This window comes from Podarcis erhardii (genome assembly GCF_964252035.2).
Source record: "Podarcis erhardii genome assembly, chromosome: 4".
Lineage (NCBI taxonomy): Eukaryota > Metazoa > Chordata > Lepidosauria > Squamata > Lacertidae > Podarcis > Podarcis erhardii.
Genome location: NC_138508.1, coordinates 385,614 through 402,145, shown reverse-complemented (window position 1 = coordinate 402,145; position 16,532 = coordinate 385,614). Strand labels below are relative to the sequence as shown.

The 16,532-nt window shown below is 56.2% G+C and overlaps 1 protein-coding gene across 1 annotated transcript; it reads left to right on the top strand.

Annotated features, from left to right (window-relative positions):
- Positions 1-2,632: 2,632 nt before the first annotated feature.
- SMPD1 (sphingomyelin phosphodiesterase 1) lies at positions 2,633-15,990 on the top strand. Its single transcript, XM_081860465.1, has 6 exons — positions 2,633-2,857; positions 8,663-9,426; positions 11,893-12,064; positions 12,207-12,283; positions 12,594-12,739; positions 14,285-15,990. Exons 1-6 carry the CDS (start codon positions 2,648-2,650, stop codon positions 14,692-14,694), a joined length of 1,779 nt encoding a protein of 592 aa, XP_081716591.1. The 5' UTR covers positions 2,633-2,647; the 3' UTR covers positions 14,695-15,990.
- Positions 15,991-16,532: the final 542 nt, after the last annotated feature.

Below are 16,532 nucleotides of genomic sequence, written 5' to 3'. Positions count from 1 at the left end.
CTGAGAGCAACCCCCTGCAGTGCGGCTCCCTGTCAGAATTCCTCTTGCGGGTTGGAGGCTCATGCAGAGAGGCAGCAGCAGGCCTGCAAGGGAGTAAACGGGGTGGGGGGGTCCCCGATTCCCAGGTCACAAATCACAGCCAAGTTTCAGGATGCAGCAAAGGCCAATCAACTGAAATTGCTCCCTCCCCACCCTCCAGCTGAAGGCAGAGGCCAGGGTGGAGGTGTGGCTTGCAGCCCTCCAGAGGTTGCTGGACTACAACTCCCATCAGGCTGTGGGGCATTTGCACCCTTCTGGAGGTTGGTCCACCACCAGTGCCCTCCCAGCCCAGCTGACTGGCACCTAGGCTGGTGGTGCTTATTTAAATGTTCATAATTTTTGGAAGCTGCCCAGAGTGGCTGGGGCAACCCAGTCAAATAATATTATTAATAATAATAATAATTTACCACTCTGGGCGGCTTCCAACAAAATATTAAAATACAGTAGTCCATCAAACATTAAAAGATTCCCTAAACAGGGCTGCCTTCAGATGTCTTCTAAAAGTTTGGTAGTTGTTCTTCTCGTTGATATCTGCTGGGAGGGCGTTCCACAGGGCGGGCGCCACCACCGAGAAGGCCCTCTGCCTGGTTCCCTGTAACCTCACTTCTTGCAGGGAGGGAACCCACAGAAGGCCCTCGGAGCTGGACTCTGACAATTATAATTATTATTATTATTATTGAATCATAGAATTGCAGATCTGGAAAAGACACCAAGGGTCATCTAGTCCAACGCCCTGCCTTGCAAGAGGTTCAAAATCCTTTTTAAAATGCACATGAAGTAAGAACTTCCTGGTGGTAAGAGCTGTTCCTCCTCAGTGGAAAGGACTCCCTTTTGAGATGTTGGGCTCTCCTCCCTTGGAGGTCTTTAAGCAGAGGTTGGACGCCCCGTGTCCTGGATGCTTCAGCCGAGATCCCTGCATTGCAGGGGGTCAGTCTAGATGACTCTGGTGGTCCCTTCCAACTCTCCAATTCTGAGGCCCAAGTGAGAGGAAACGTCCCAGCCTTGCCTGCTCCCTTGGGGTCTTTTTCATTGGCGAAGGGCCGCTGGGAGGGTCGTTCATCCGAAATCCCCCCGCAGAAACCCCATCGCGCAGCCGAGGAATGTCTTTCCAGGAGTGCTTCTCGCTTGGCGATTATTATGCAATTATGCCGCGAACTGTTTACGTGGGTTGGATCGGCAGCAGCCTGTCACTCAGGCTTAACTGACAGCTGACAGCGGCTCCCTGAATATTCAGAGATCCTGCGATCCACGCGCTGCATTTTAATGCTGCATTTTGACGAAGGGGCGCGGGCGCTTAAGGCAGCGAGCGGCGCGCAGCCAACGGTCCCGGCGCCCAGTTCCTCGCGCGCAGCGCAACGGGCCCGGGCGAGCCGCGGATGCTGCCAGGCCGAGTCAGGCCACGGGGCCCAGCCCCATATTGCCCACCCGGACCGGCAGAGGCCCTCCCGGGTCTCAGGCTCCCAGGCCGACCTGGGCAGGTGCCAGCGCGCTTTGCGCCACCGGGGTCCTTCGGCTCGCCAGGCAGGCGCTCCGCCCCCGAGGGGACCCCGCCCCGCGGCTCCCACCCCCCATTTACACGCGTGTAGGAGCCGCCCGCCCGGCAGGATCGGCTCGCCCTCCTCCTCCTTGTGTCTGAAATAGAGGCCGGAATAAAATCCTCCGCAGACTAAAAAAAGAAATAAATTATTGTTTAGTTTACTTGCTTCTATTTTTCTCTTTTGTTTCGATTTGGGATTGTTACTGTTGGTTGCTTTTTATTTTCAAAATAAATAAAGCATTTATTTAATAAATAATAATCCTCCTCAGACGCCCTCCTGAAGAGGCCGAGAGAATCGGGGGCCTTTCTGCGCCTCCCCGTCCCTCGGAAAAGACCTCGGGGGTCTCGTTAAAAAGGCCTCTGCCGGGGTGCCAGCTTGAACATTATATCGATCATGACGCATAATCGATCATGACGCGGCACCCCCTTCATTGGAATGGCAATGCCCATCAACTTTTGGGGAGCTCGGCCCCCCAAATATTTTCTGGCGGGTCCGAAGCCCCCTCGGCCCCCTGTCCAGATAGACTGCGTGCGGCCAGGAGGCTCAGTCCGCTCCGACGCGGCGCCTGGCCCCGATCCCTGAATGGCGCGCGTCTTGGGGGGCACAGCCGCGGCTCCTGCCCCCCCCCCCGGCCCCGGCCGCGCAGGGCGCCGACGCCGGGCCGGCCATCTTGGAGCCGGGCCGGAAGAGGCAGCTGCGGTCTGATCGCCGCGGAGCAAGGAGGCTGAGCGCGGGGAAAGCCGGAAGCCCCCCAACCCCGGACGCCCCCTCGGAGCCCCCGCACCGCCGCGCGCGCCCGGCTCCCTCGCTGGCTCCGGGCGCGCCGGAGAAGAGCCGGGACGGAGGAGGGAAGGAGGAAGGGAGGGAGGCCAGCCAGCCAGCCAGCCGGCCGACGGGTGGGCGGACAGGCGGGGGCGCTTCTCCGGCCCGCCGACGCCCCTCCCCGGCCCGCCCCTCGCCTCCGCCCGCAGCCGAGCAGCAGGAAGGAAGCGCAGCTCGGAGCTGCGAGCAAGGGAGCCGCGGAGGGAGGCTCTTCCCGGGCGTCGGGGCTGCTGTCGGGCGAGCGAGGCATGGGGGGGTCGGCGGCGGCGCGGGCGCTGCTTTGGGGGGCGCTGCTGGCCGGGGCGCTGGCCGGGCCGTGGGCCACCGGGGCCGGCGGCTCCGAGGACGCGGCGGCGCTGGCGGAGCTTCTCCCCGAGACCGGCGTCCGCTTCGGCTGGAGGAACCTCAGCTGCCCCGCCTGCAAGGCGCTCTTCCTGGCCCTCGACGTGGGCGTGCAGGTGGGTCTCCGGGGCGCGCGGGGTGGGGGGCCGGGGGGGCAGCGGGGCTCGGACGGGGCGGGCCGCTCGGGCGACGTCCTTCACTCTCCCCGCCCCCCAAAAGGAGAAGCGCCCCCCCCGGACGCCCCTTCCGACCGCAACCTGCGGCTTCTGCATCCCAGCACGAATCAGCTGACAGGATGCCAGGAAAGCGACCCGAGCGGCGCCGCGGTCCCGACATGGCCGCTTTTAAGGCGCCGAGGGAGACAGCCGGCATTGCGCGGGGTTGGGCTGGATGGCCTCGCGGGGTCCCGTCCAACGCTACAAGCCTGGGATTCTACCCGACACCGATGGGACCGAGGAAACCAGGGTGAACAGACGTGGCCGATTCCCCTCCCTTCCTGAAAGCCTTTCTGGGGCCACAGCAGAAAAGGCCCAGTTGACCTGAAGAGGCCCAGAGCGCAGCCCCCTCTCCCCATTACTTGAGCCCTAGTTGTGTGTCAGCTGCCCCACTTCCCGGTCTGAGGCTGTTGCCCTACAACAGAGGGGCAGAGGGTGGCTCCCGAGGGAAACCCCAGATGCAGGGGGCAGCTCCAGAAGCTGCCACTCGCCGGAGCCTTATTATCTAGCCAGGAGTGCCCTCCCTGGCCGGCAGCTGCCCCCCCCCCCGTCACACAGGCAGGAGATGTTTTGCACCCGAGTCTGAAGAGGCTGCTGGCCCAGGACAAACTTTGGACCTTCCCTTTGCAAAACAGTTCTCTGCCCCGTGACCAGGGGGTCGGGGTGGGTCAAGGCTGCCCTAGGGCTTCACAGATCCCTGCGAGAAGCCAGAATCCGCCCTTTCCTCCCTGCCCTTCCTTGCTCTTCTTCTTCCCGAAGAATTACCGTCTGGGATGCCCCCCCCCCCCCAGAGAAGGGAGTCCTGTGGGAAATCTTCCCAATTATTCCTGAAATGACCTGGCAGGAGGTCTCATGTCTGCAGACACCTTTCATTTCCTTTACTCTGAATGTGAGCTTTTCTTAGTATGCTAGATTTGTAAAGTTGGAAGGGATCCTCAAAGGTCCTCTAGCCTGACCCCCTGCAATGCAGGTATCAAAAGCGAAGGAATCCCTCTGTCTTGTGGAGCACGGGGGGGGGGCAGAGGAGGGAGCCCTAAAGGGGTCAGGGACAGGCTGCCAGCACCCGCCCCTCCAAGTGAGATTTTAAGCCATCATCGAATTGTCGCCGGAAGGGACCCTTGGGTCATCTAGCCCAACCCCCTGCAGTGCAGCTAAATCTGTTCATTGGAAATTGGACAAGTTCTCAACTCCAGGCCATGGCCTTGCAGCTGCCCCTGCTTCTGCCTGAGACTGGCTTGGGGGGGGCAGCTGCCCACTGAGCCCAGCACAGTCTAGGCTGCTCCCGCCACCCAGACCCCACAGATGCAACGGGATCCCTGGCAAAGGGGGAAGTCACTCTCAGCCACAGCACCCCGGAGTGCCACCCCCAGGTGAGTCAGCTGACTGCCTTGTCAGCTGCTTTGGGGAGGAAGTGTGGTGTAGTGGTTGGAGTGCTGGGCTTGGAAGCCAGGGCTCCAATCCCCCTTCAGGGAGTGACTTTGGGCCAGTCACCGTCTCTTGGCCCGACCTTGCAGGGATGTTGTGAGGATAAGATGGAGAGGGGAAGAATTATGGTGCCAACTTATAGAATCAAAGAATTGACCCCCCCATAAAGTATGAGAATTGCCCAGTCCCTTAGACCAGCCTCTGCCCACCTGGTGCCCCCCATTTCAGAAGCTGTGGGTGGCGCCTCCCAGCAGCCCCAACGCACCTGGCAGAGGGCACCAGGTGGGCAGAGGCTGGTCTAAGCAATGCCAGAGGTCCGTAGCAGGTGGAGTGTGAAGGCACCAGCCCCTCCCCGCCTCTTCCTTCCAGATGTGCAGCTCTTCTGGCAGCCAGGCGACTTGGGCAGAGGCCCAGCTACCTTGACTCTGGGCGGCAGCTGCTCTGCGGTGGCAGCTTCTGGCTCCTGGTGTCATTAGACCTTTCCATGAAGCAGTTCCTCCCCTGCGTGGCCCTGGCTGCCCGGTTTCCCTGCTGCTCTCCGTCTGCCCCCCAGGGCCTGGCCCTAGTGGGGCAATGCGGTTTGCCAGCTGCTCCCCCCAACCCAGCCCATCCTTCCACCAAGCCAGAGGGGAAGCAGGTTGGGCAAGTCCCTGGGGGGGGGGAGTCCTTTCTGGGCCTGGGCGACAAAACAGCCTGGGGGATGGGACGACTTGTGCCAGAGCAAACATGGGCCTTCTCTTCAGACCTCTGGAGGGTCTCCAAATATCTCTAGGGCTGTCACGGGGAAGGGGGAGCCAGCCAGTTTTCTGCTGCTCCCGAGGGCAGGACTCCGTCCAGGAAACTCACATGACAAGGAGAATCTGACTAAGCCTCAGGAAAAATTTCCTGAGGGTCAGAGTAAAGGGGGGACTAATCTTCTTTGGAGCGGGGGGGGGGGGCATCTGTCCGAGATGCTTTAGCTGAGATCCCCGCATTGTGGGGGTTGGACTAGAGGACTTTTGGGATTCCCACCCGATTCCACAATTCTGTGACTTCCTCCTTTGGAATGAGGTGTGTTTTCAGCACCTCTGACAAAGGACCTTCTTCCTTCTTTTCTTTTCTTTTCTTTTCTTTTCTTTTCTTTTCTTTTCTTTTCTTTTCTTTTCTTTTCTTTTCTTTCCCTTCTTTCTTTCTTTCTTTATTTCGCCAAGAGGTAAGAGCCTCTCGACTCTCCCCTTTCTGTCCAGCTCCTCCTTTCCTGGCACAGGAGAAGCTTCTGCCTCCCACTGCTGGAGTTGGAGGGGGGGGCCTCAGTTTGGCCCATTTTGCTATCCTTTCTCTGCCTCTCCCCCCCCCCCCCGCAAGAGAGGGAGGGTGCCGGGGCCCCTTCCGGAGCGGGGCCTCTCTTTGCCTCTTAATCCCAGCCTTCCTCTGGTCACGGGATATTGCCTGGCACAGAGATCCCTGGCCAGGGCGATTTGCTCCCTTGGCAAAGGGGGAGGGGGGTGTTGAGCAGTGCCCTCAAAGGGAGGATGGGGGTGCCGTGGGGCACAGGAGACCCCTGCCTGCCTGAAACAGGAAACACAGGTTGGGGCGCTTTTCCGCCACCCCTCAATTATCGGGTTATGCATTTAATTTCCTGCATCCTGCGATTATCTGCAGAGGTGGCATTTGCATGTGTGTGGCAACCGCTTCCCATTCGGAGGCTGCCCTGTTCCTCCCGCCCCTTCCTGCCAAGCCGTGGCCTGGACCTCGTCCTTGCCTCCTGGCCCTGAGATGATGATGACAGTGATAATGATGATGATTACTGTATTTTTCGCTCTATAAGACGCACCGGACCACAAGATGCACCTTATTTTTGGAGGAGGAAAACAAGGGGAAAAAAATATTATGAATCTCAGAAGCCAGAACAGCAAGAGGGATCGCTGCGCAGCGAAAGCAGCAATCCCTCTTGCTGTTCTGGCTTCTGGGATAGCTGTGCAGCCTGCATTCGCTCCGTAAGACGCACACACATTTCCCCTTACTTTTTTTGGGAGGGAAAAAGTGAGTCTTATACAGCAAAAAATACGGTATATTTATTTATCCCCTGCCCATCTGGTTGGGTTTCCCCAGCCACTCTTGTCTTTTAATTCCCAACAGAATTAAAAGCACCATAAATCGAGGAGGCAGGGGCTGGAGAGGGAGGCCCACTGGCCTTCAGCTCCTTCCTCACTTGCTGGGCAGCTGCAGCACCTCCATGACGAAGCTGGATCGGGGCCTCGGCTGTGATCCTGATGGGCCTTCAGGGGAGTCTGGCAGCCACAGGGAGTCAGCTCTCTGCTGCCTGGCAGAGTGTAAGAACAGAAAGTCCTAGAGTGGGACCAGGGACTCCCAGGGGTCATCCAGTCCAACCCCCCCCCTCCGCAAGGCAGGAATCGCCACTCAAGGATCCTGGGCAGGTGGCCATGCAAGCTCTGCTTAGAAACCTCCCAGGAAGGAGCGCCCACCCCCTTAAAGCCCCTCTTAGGGCCACAAAGCTCTTCCAAATATTGAGTCCTGATCTTTTAATCCGGCGCTTTGGGATCTCTTGCTCTCTGGAGAAGCAGAAAAGAACTCCGGAAGGTGGACTTGGAGGAGATCCTCCGTTTTGTTTTTTAATAATACAGTGGACGCTTGGGTTGCGAACGGGATCCGTGCAGGATTCACATTTGCAACCCGCAGTGTTTGCAACCCACGTCTGCTCCTGCGCGGGTTGCGATTTGGTGCTTCTGCACATGCATGACTGCCGAAACACGGAAGTAACCCATTCCGGTCCTTCCGGGTTCTGGCTGTCCATAACCTGAAGCGTCTGTAACCCGAGGTATGACTGTAATAATATTTATTAAGTTTTCCATTTTCGGGGAGTGATGATCTCCCAGTGATCTCACATTTGTGCTGCTTCCCTTAATTAGTCCAGGTAGTTCCCAGAAGACATTCCATCGTAGATCCTTCGTTTATTTTTAACAGCCTCTGACTCTGTTTCTGTGCGGATGTTTATTTTCTGTGTTTCTCTTTGTTCTTCGAGAGTCTGTCTGTGGCAATTCACTTTCACTTTCTCACGCCTGTCGCTTTCCACTGCGGCACACCAGAAGCTGGAGGAAATCTGGCTCTCCGCCATTTGTGCCAGGCATATATCCAAACTTCTTGGTTTTATCTCCTTCCAAGACAAAGAAGCCTGTGCTTTAGCTAGAAACCATAATTTCCATCATCTGTTCTTATCAATCCGTTGAAAGTGATTACGAAATTCATAAATTCCACACAGTTAATTAGTTAAACCATAATCATAACAATAATGAAATACTCTTTCTTTCCAGTCCCACTTGCATATGTAAATCCAAAAACGAGACCTTTATCTGGTTGTAAATATGAAGATTATACCAGCAAGAATGAATCTTTCTGTAAAAAAATGATTTACTGTATTGTATAAGACTAGGGTTTCTTACTTTAAAATGATGTGAAAAACTGTGGGTTATCTTATACACGGGGCAGTCTCCCCCCTATTTTCTTAAATTGGAGTCCCTAAAAATTGGGGGTGTCTTATACCTGGGGGCGTCTTATACACAGAAATATATGGTAAATCAAGTCTTACTGACTAGTGATTTACCGTATTTTTCACCCCATAGGACGCACTTTTTCCCCTCCAAAAATGAAGGGGAAATGTGTGTGCGTCCTATGGGGCGAATGCAGGCTTTCACTGAAGCCTGGAGAGCGAGAGGCATCGGTGCGCACCAATCCCTCTCGCTCTCCAGGCTTCAGGAAGCTATCCGCAAGCCATGGGAGCTCGTGCACGGCTCCCGCGGCTTGCGGAGAGTTGCCTGCATGCCGAAGGCTGGGCACGCTGAGCTCAGCGCGCCCAGACTTTGCACAGCTCTCTGCAAGGTGCGGGAGCCCGGCACCGGGCTCCCACGGCTTGCGGAGAGTTGCCTGTTCTGGGGGCAGGGGTCGGGGGAAGCTCGGGTTTCCCCCGCCCCAGCCCCACGCCTGGGGGAGAAATAAAATGTTTTTCCTTTATTTCCCCCCAAAAAAACTAGGTGCGCCCTATGGGACGGTGCGTCCTATAGGGCGAAAAATACGGTAAATTGATTTGATTTAAATCAAATCCCCCCCTGCCCCTAGTCAGAGTGGGGATTCGAACCCTGCTCTCTCCCAGTTCCTTGGAGTCTGACTGGGTTCCTAGCTCTGCTCCCACAGAGCCAGGGACTGGGAAGGGCCCCCTGGGCATCATCCAGCCCACCCCGCCCTTCCCTTGGTGTGACCCTCTCTCTCTCCTCCCCTCCCTTGCAGCTACAGTCAAGCCAGGACTGGATCCAGCGCACGGGGGTGGCCGTCTGCCTGCGCCTCCGCGCGGGCACCCCCCAGGTGTGCCAGGACATCGTCCGCCTCTTTGTGCCCGACTTCCTGACGGCCTGGCGGCGCTCGGTGCTGCGCCCGGAGGAGATCTGCGGGCTGCTGGTGGGCTCCCGCTGCGGCCACTGGGACATCTACTCCGACTGGAACGTCACCCTGCCACGGGCGCCCAAGCCGCCCATCGTGCCCCCCACGCCCCCTCCGCCGGGCGCCCCCTCCTCCCGCATCCTCTTCCTCACCGATCTGCACTGGGACAAGGCCTACGCCCCTGGCAGCGACCCCAACTGCAAGGACGCCCTGTGCTGCCGGGGGGGCTCCCCGTCTCGCGGGCCGGGGGCCGGCTTCTGGGGCACCTACGGGCGCTGCGACCTGCCCCTGCACACCCTGGAGAGCCTCCTGCAGCACCTGGCAGGATCCGGCCCCTTTGACCTGGCCTACTGGACGGGCGACATCCCCGCCCACAACGTCTGGGAGCAGAGCCGGGCTGACCAGCTGGGGGCGCTGGGCACCATCACAGCTCTCATCCAGAAGCACCTGGGGCCGCTGCCCGTCTACCCGGCCGTGGGCAACCACGAGGCCGTGCCCGTCAACGCCTTCCCCCCGCCCTTCGTGGTGGGCAACCAGTCCTCCGCCTGGCTCTACGAGGCCATGGCCGAAGCCTGGCGCCCCTGGCTGCCCCCCCATGCCCTGGGGACCCTCAGGTAGGCGGGGGGTCCTGCTCTGGAGGGGGGCATTGCACATTTCATAGGGATCCCAGCCAGAGAGTCCTTGGGGGTCCCACACTTCTACGTATCAGGCTCAGTGAGAGTGGAATTATTATTATTACCGTATTTTTCACTCCATAAGACGCACCTTTTTCTTCCTAAAAACTAAGGAGAAATGTCTGTGCGTCTTATGGAGCAAATGCGTGGTCCCTGGAGCCGAATTGCCCAGGGGAGAAAAGCAGATCATGCTTCTTTTTCCCCCTCTTTTTTTTTTTTTTTGAAAGAGGGAAGTGGGTGTTGAAACAAAGCCGCTGATTGTTTGCGGATGGGGAGAGAGATAAGGGACGCTAGAGATAAAGGAGGCTGCCTGGGAGGGGGGAGGTAAAGACGGCAAACTTGCAAAGGGGGGAAACAGGAAGGCTAAAGCAATAAGGAGAGAAATTAGAAGAAAAGGAGGAGCAAAAAACTGCTCCAGCTGAGGAAAAGAAATTAAGGCAAACAAGAGGGAAGGGAGTATTGAAAGGAAACAGCTGATCGGTGGGATCGGAAGAGAGATAAGGGACTCTAGTGGAGGCTGCCTGGGAGGGGGGAGGTAAAAGCCCATGGATCCTCAGGATTTTTACCATCAGATCACATGTCTGTGGCCACAGCATGAACCACAAAAATCATACATCCACTGTTTGATTCAGAATATATTTTTTCTTGTTTTCCTCCTCTAAAAAACTAGGTGCATCTTATGGTCAGGTGCATCGTATGGAGCGAAAAATACAGAATAATAATAATTATTATTATTATTATTATTATTATTTTTCAATTTATACACCACCCTACACCCAGAGGTCTCAGGGTGGTTCGCAACAAGACCACAACATATAAAATCCAACCAAAAGCAGTAACCCAATCCCCCCCTGCAAATGCCAGATTCTAAAAGAACGTTGGATGTCAATAAGATCAACCAAAGACTTGGTTAAAAAGGAATGTTTTTGCCTGGCGCCTAAAGGTGTATAATGAAGGTGAACTTCCCTGGGGAGAAGTTCCCACAGACAGGGAGCCACTGCAGAGAAGGCCCTGTTCTCGTGTTGCCACCCTCTGGACCTCTCAAGGGGGAGGCACACGAAGGAGGGCCTCAGAGGATGATCTCAGGGTCCGAGTGGGTTCATATGGAAAGAGGCGGTTCTTGAGGTCTTGCAGTCCTGAGCCTTTTAAGGCTTTATAGGTCAAAACCAGCACTTTTAATTGGTCCCAGAAACTAATGGGTAGCCAGTGCAGTCAGACCAGGATTGGTGTGAGATGTTCAAACCGCCTTGCTCCGGTGAGCAGCCTGGCCACTGAATTCTGCACCAGTTTCTGATCCATCTTCAGAGGCAGCCCTACGTAGAACACATTGCAGTAATCTAACCTTGAGGTTAGGGACGTGGGTGGTGCTGTGGGTTAACCACAGAGCCTAGGGCTTGCCAATCAGAAGGTTGGCAGTTCGAATCCCCGCAACGGGGTGAGCTCCCGTTGCTTGGTCCCTGCTCCTGCCAACCTAGCAGTTCAAAAGCACGTCAAAGTGCAAGTAGATAAATAGGTACCACTCCGGAGGGAAGGTAAACGGCGTTTCTGTGCGCTGCTCTGGTTCGCCAGAAGCGGCTTAGTTATGCTGGCCACATGACCCGGAAACTGTATGTCGGCTCCCAAGGCCAATCAAGTGAGATGAGCGTCGCAACCCCAGAGTCGGCCACGACTGGACCTAATGGTCAGGGGTCCCTTTACCTTTACCTATATAACATACAGGACCAAAGGGGGGTGGGAAATATGTCTATGTGTGAACTGTAGTTAAATGTGGAGAAAATATTTGCGCTTATCTCCAAAGGGGGGAGCTGTTACAGAAATGACGGGGGGGCACACCTTTAAATTGTTAAATGTTACAAATATTATGCCTGAATGTATCCTTTTGCCTTGACAGCTCAGGGAAGATATCTCACTTTACAAATCATATCAAATCAGCTCCTTTGCCAGTTTCCTCCATTCCAATGCTATTTTGCCCTTGGAAAAGGGACTCCAGGAAGTGCCCAGAGGTGACAATTGCTGAGCTGATTATTGGAAAGCCTAAGGGACGCAGATGGCACTGTGGCTTAAACCACAGAGCCTAGGACTTGCCGATCAGAAGGTTGGCGGTTCAAATCCCTGTGGCGGGGTGAGCTCCCGTTGCTCGGTCCCTGCTCCTGCCAACCTAGCAGTTCAAAAGCATGCCAAAGTGCAAGTAGATAAATAGGTACCGCTCCAGCGGGAAGGTAAACGGCGTTTCTGTGCGCTGCTCTGGTTCGCCAGAAGCGGCTTAGTCATGCCGGCCACATGACCCGGAAGCTGTACGAGGGCCTCCGTCTTATCTGGATTGAGGGAGAGCAAGGGGGCAGGGACTGGGGCTTCTTTTCCTTCCTGCGCCCTGACGCCTCTCCCCCCCTTTCTTCCCTCCCGCAGGTTGGGGGGCTTCTACACCCTCCTGGTGCAGCCCGGCCTGCGCCTCGTTTCCCTCAACATGAACTTCTGCTCGGACGCCAACTTCTGGCTCCTCATCAACTCCACCGACCCGGCCGGGCAGCTGCAGTGGCTGGTGGGGGTCTTGCAGGGGGCGGAGGAGCAAGGCGAGAAGGTGAGGGGGCTTCACAGTGGGTGGGGGACAGGCACGGCCGGGGGGCAGACTCCTTCCTTCCTTCCTGCCCAGTCAGCTGTGTGCCAGTCCAGCCCCCCAGAATGGTTCTCAGCCCCACTTCTTCTTCTTGCCCCCCACCCAGGTCCACATCATCGGCCACATCCCCCCAGCGCACTGCATGCGTTCCTGGGGGTGGAACTATTACCGCATCATCAGCAGGTGAGACGCTTGCATGCCCCCCACCACCACCTGGGACCTTGCCCTCCCTCCATGCCGCTCTGCCAGTCGGAAGGGATCCCAAGGGCCATCTAGTCCAGTTGGGGGGCCTCCTCCTCCCCTGGCCCCCTTAATCCTGCTCTTTCCTGCCTCTTGCCCCCCATGGCTGGGCCAGAAAGGAGGCCGCTGCCCATTCTCCCCCCATGGCCTCCCCCTGCCCTGCCTCAGTTTCCCAGGCTGTGGCCGTGGGTTCTGGGAAGAGGAGATCCCAGCTAGCCCCACATTTACCCCTGTCCTCCCCCCCCCCGCCCAGGTTTGAGGGCACGGTGGCCGGGCAGTTCTTTGGCCACACGCACTTGGACGAATTTGAGCTGTTCTACGACGAGGAGACCCTCTCGCGCCCGGTGGGCATCGCCTTCGTGGCCCCCAGCGTCACCACCTACATCAACCTCAACCCAGGTGAGTTGGGGGGAGGGGATCCTGGCCCCAGGGATGGACCAGGATGAAATGGGGGCCCCCATCCGCATCAGTGCCCAATCCTCTCCAAAAAGCAAACTGAGTTGTGGCAATTGCTTACTCTTGTGGCAGGGAGTTCCATAGCTCACCTAAGAAGGACTCATAAAACTGTCCTGACCTTCCTAGTGGGGTAGGAGAGCTGGGTTGGGGGTCACATCTGACCCCCCCCCTTTGGATTTCAGATAGTAATGAGTCTGAAAACACCCAGGGAACACATTTTCCAGGCCCTCTAGCAGTTCTGATAGCTCATTGACCAGGAGGAAAGTAATTAGCATTAACTCTGGAATCATGGACTTGATTCTAACCAAACTAAGCCTCCTAAAGTAAAATCTACATCAATATCACCCCTTCCTCCCCCCCCCAAATGACCATAAAACCCTCAAACTCCCCATCTTTAATCATTGGTATGAGGCATCCTTAAAGAGTAGCTGTAATTTTAGTACATCAGTACAAGAAATGTCAAATACAATTATATTCAACTGAATTTGGCCAGAATCAAGTGGACCCTTCCAGAGTCAATGCTAAATCCAAGACGTCTGGCAAATGAGCTGCCATGGAACTGGGTGTTCTGGGTTTTTTAGACTAGTCTCTCCTTTTGGGCTATCTGAAATTGGTTGGCAGATGTGAAACACATTGGGATTATTTCTAGAACTCCTGGCCCACCGTCCGAGAGATGCATGCTGGCAATTGCGGTTGGAGGTCTGCCCCCCCCCTTGCTTTTCTAGGGGGGTGTCCAGAATGCTGCTGCCAAAGCCCCTTTCATATTTTTTTTAAAAAAAACTTTCTTACATTTTCCTAAATTACATAGTCTAAGATAAAAATAAGTGTTACAAATTACATAATATAAATAGCTACAGGTAGGTAGCCGTGTTGGTCTGCTGTAGTCGAAACAAAATAAAAAAAATTCCTTCCAGTAGCACCTTAGAGTGTATCTGAAGAAGTGTGCATGCACACGAAAGCTCATACCTAGAACAAACTTGGTTGGTCTCTGAGGTGCTATTGGGAGGAATTCTTTTATAACAGAAATATTTTAAGATCAAGATAAATAGAAAAACATTGAGAGAGAGAATCATAGAATCATAGAGTTGGAAGAGACCACAAGGGCCATCAAGTCCAACCCCCTGCCAGAGAAAAAAGAAAAGAAAAGAAAGATGAAAACGAGAAAAAAAAGACAAAACTAAAAACTGCAACAAAAGGCAACAAAAAAATTAAAATGAAAATACGTTTCAATAATAAACATTATTTAGGAAGTTCAAACCAATACATACATATTTTGTGCACGAAGTCCTCCATACTGGTTTGAGTCCCTTATAAATTTATTGACATCCCTCTATCACTTTGCCGTTTCGACTCTATTTTTATAATTCAATAATCTGCATTTGATTGTTTGTCGAAACAGTAGGAAGGAAGATTTTCCTGTTTTGTGAAATTAAACACAACCCAATGTTGTTGTTGTTGTTGTTGTTGTTGTAACCCTTTCCCGGCCAGGCTACCGCGTCTACCAGGTGGACGGCCCCCGCCCCGGCAGCTCCTTCCAGGTCCTGGACCACGAGACCTTCATCCTGAACCTGACGCTGGCCAACGTCCCGGGTGCGAAACCCCAGTGGCAGCGCCTCTACGGGGCCCGCCAGACCTACGGCTTGGCCAACGCCTTCCCAGCTGACTGGGACGCCCTGGTGCGGCACATGCAGACGGACGAGGGCCTCTTCCAGCGCTTCTGGCTCCTGATGCACAAGGGGCGCCAGCCCCACAAGCCCTGCCAGGACCTCTGCAGAACCGCCCTGCTCTGCGCCCTGCGGACCGCCAAGGCCGACGACCCTAGGCTCTGCCCGGAGCACGCCCAAAAGGTGCCCTTTGCCCAGATCCAGGCCTGGTGGAGGCAGCGCCAGCTCTGCTAGGAGCCCCCCAGGAAGCGGGCCCCCCACCTCTGCCCAGAAGCCCCGCAGGAAAGACCGCCCCCTTCCAAGGGAGTTCGTCGTGTGGTCAAACAGGATCGGGGCTGCGGCAGATCGGGGCTGCCTCTTAGGGATTCCTGCCTGGCAGGGTGTTGGGCTAGATGATCGCCAGGGTGCCCTTGGCTTCTAAGGCTTCTGGACTTTGCCCTGGACTCTCCAGCCCCCCATGCAAGTATTTGGGGGGGAGTGGCCTGGACTGAGGACCCCCCCCTTCCAAACACTGGAGCCGCCTCACTGCTGGAAGGAACTGATTTACATGAAGGAAATGGGGGGGGGTCTTCTCCCCCTCCGACGCTCTTGCTTTGCCTTGTTAGCCCCCCCCCCCCGCATCCTGATGCTGCAGCTGGGTTGGCTTGGGCCACCCGAGTCTGCATCGCAGGGAGGATCACAGAATTGTAGAGTTGGAAGGGACCCCCTGTGGTCATCTAGCTGAACCCCGTCTTCCCCCATCTCTCTTTGGCAAGTATTGGAGGGGGCTGAGGCCAAAATGAAAGGCCTACAGTCGGGGGAGAGCAGTGGCTGCTGCTCCCAGACTCCCCCACACCTTAAAGCACATGAGCCCCCCCCTCAAAGAACCCTGGGAACTGTAGTTCGCCCCCACCAGAGCTACAGCTCCCAGCACCCTCCACCAATTCTCTAAGCACAGAGCTTGTCTGCAGCCGACAGACCCGGCGGATGGGCTGTGCTGCCTGTTTGGGGGCGATGGGTCACCCCTCCAGCCTCCCACAAGTTGCCTGCTGGGGGGGCACTCTCAAGAACTGCCCCTCCAAAGACATCCCAGATTCCTCCCACCCCCTCCCCGCTGTTGCCTTGGATGTTTCTTTGAGGGGCTGAGTGGAAGCCCCCCCCCACGCCCCTTTCCTCCTGACCCCCTTCATGGCCCAGCCTGGGGGAGCATCTCACCCAGGCCCCCCAGGACCGCCTTAAGCAGAGTCAGACCCTTGCTCCCTCTAGCTCAGCAATGCCAACACGGACTGGCAGCAGCAGCACCCCCAGCGTGGATTTCGGGCAGGAAGCCTTACCCAGCCACACCTGGACATGCCGCCAGCGGGACCTTAACCCGGGACTCTCTTTACCCAAAGCAGATTCTTGGCCGCTGAGCTATGACCCTTCCTCATACACAGGAAACCCGCACTCGTGACCGTCTCCTCGTCTTCCGATTGGGTTGGGGGCTTCCCCCTATTTATATTCACCCCACCCACCTGTGCAATAAATTATTTCTGGCTCTGCCACATCTCTCGTCTGGCTCCAGTCTGCGTCTTTCCCCACCAGGAATGGCGACCCCCACCCTCCCCGTCCAGTCGCTCCTGAGAACACGCCATGTTCCGGCCAATGGACTCCCTTGTCCAGCTTCCAGTCTGGCCCCAAGCGGGCAGCAGCCCTTCCCCTGCCCCACAGAGGTTCATTGGGGGTCTATTGCTCCATCTCTGTTGGGGGCCATGGCTCTTCTGTGGTTGACGGAGCTCTTGATTTCACCTCCCAACATTCTGCCCCCTTGGGTGTCCACAAATTCTAGCCTTACAGGTTTCTGGCTGACGTCACGATCCGTGATGTTTGAGCTCTGCTGCCCTCCAGGGCAGGAGAAAGCCAGGATTTATGGGGTAGAATTCTTGGCAATGCTCCTCAGGGGGTTCTGGGGGGTTCCCTGCCCCCCGCAGCGTTGCTTAAGCCCATATCTGCCAATTTGAAAGGCAGATGAGCTGCGACCTGCGAGTGTCTCCCTGCCATGGATGAACCTCCAGCATGATTTGTGATTTATTCCTCACTAATTTGGAATACAG

Bases quoted from the DNA above. Each gene is read 5' to 3' on its own strand.
- SMPD1 (XM_081860465.1), top strand. From the start codon at position 2,648: ATGGGGGGGTCGGCGGCGGCGCGGGCGCTGCTTTGGGGGGCGCTGCTG. The intron at 9,427-11,892 runs GTAGGCGGGGGG...TCCCTCCCGCAG, and splicing joins CATGCCCTGGGGACCCTCAG to GTTGGGGGGCTTCTACACCC. The intron at 12,065-12,206 runs GTGAGGGGGCTT...CCCCCCACCCAG, and splicing joins CGGAGGAGCAAGGCGAGAAG to GTCCACATCATCGGCCACAT.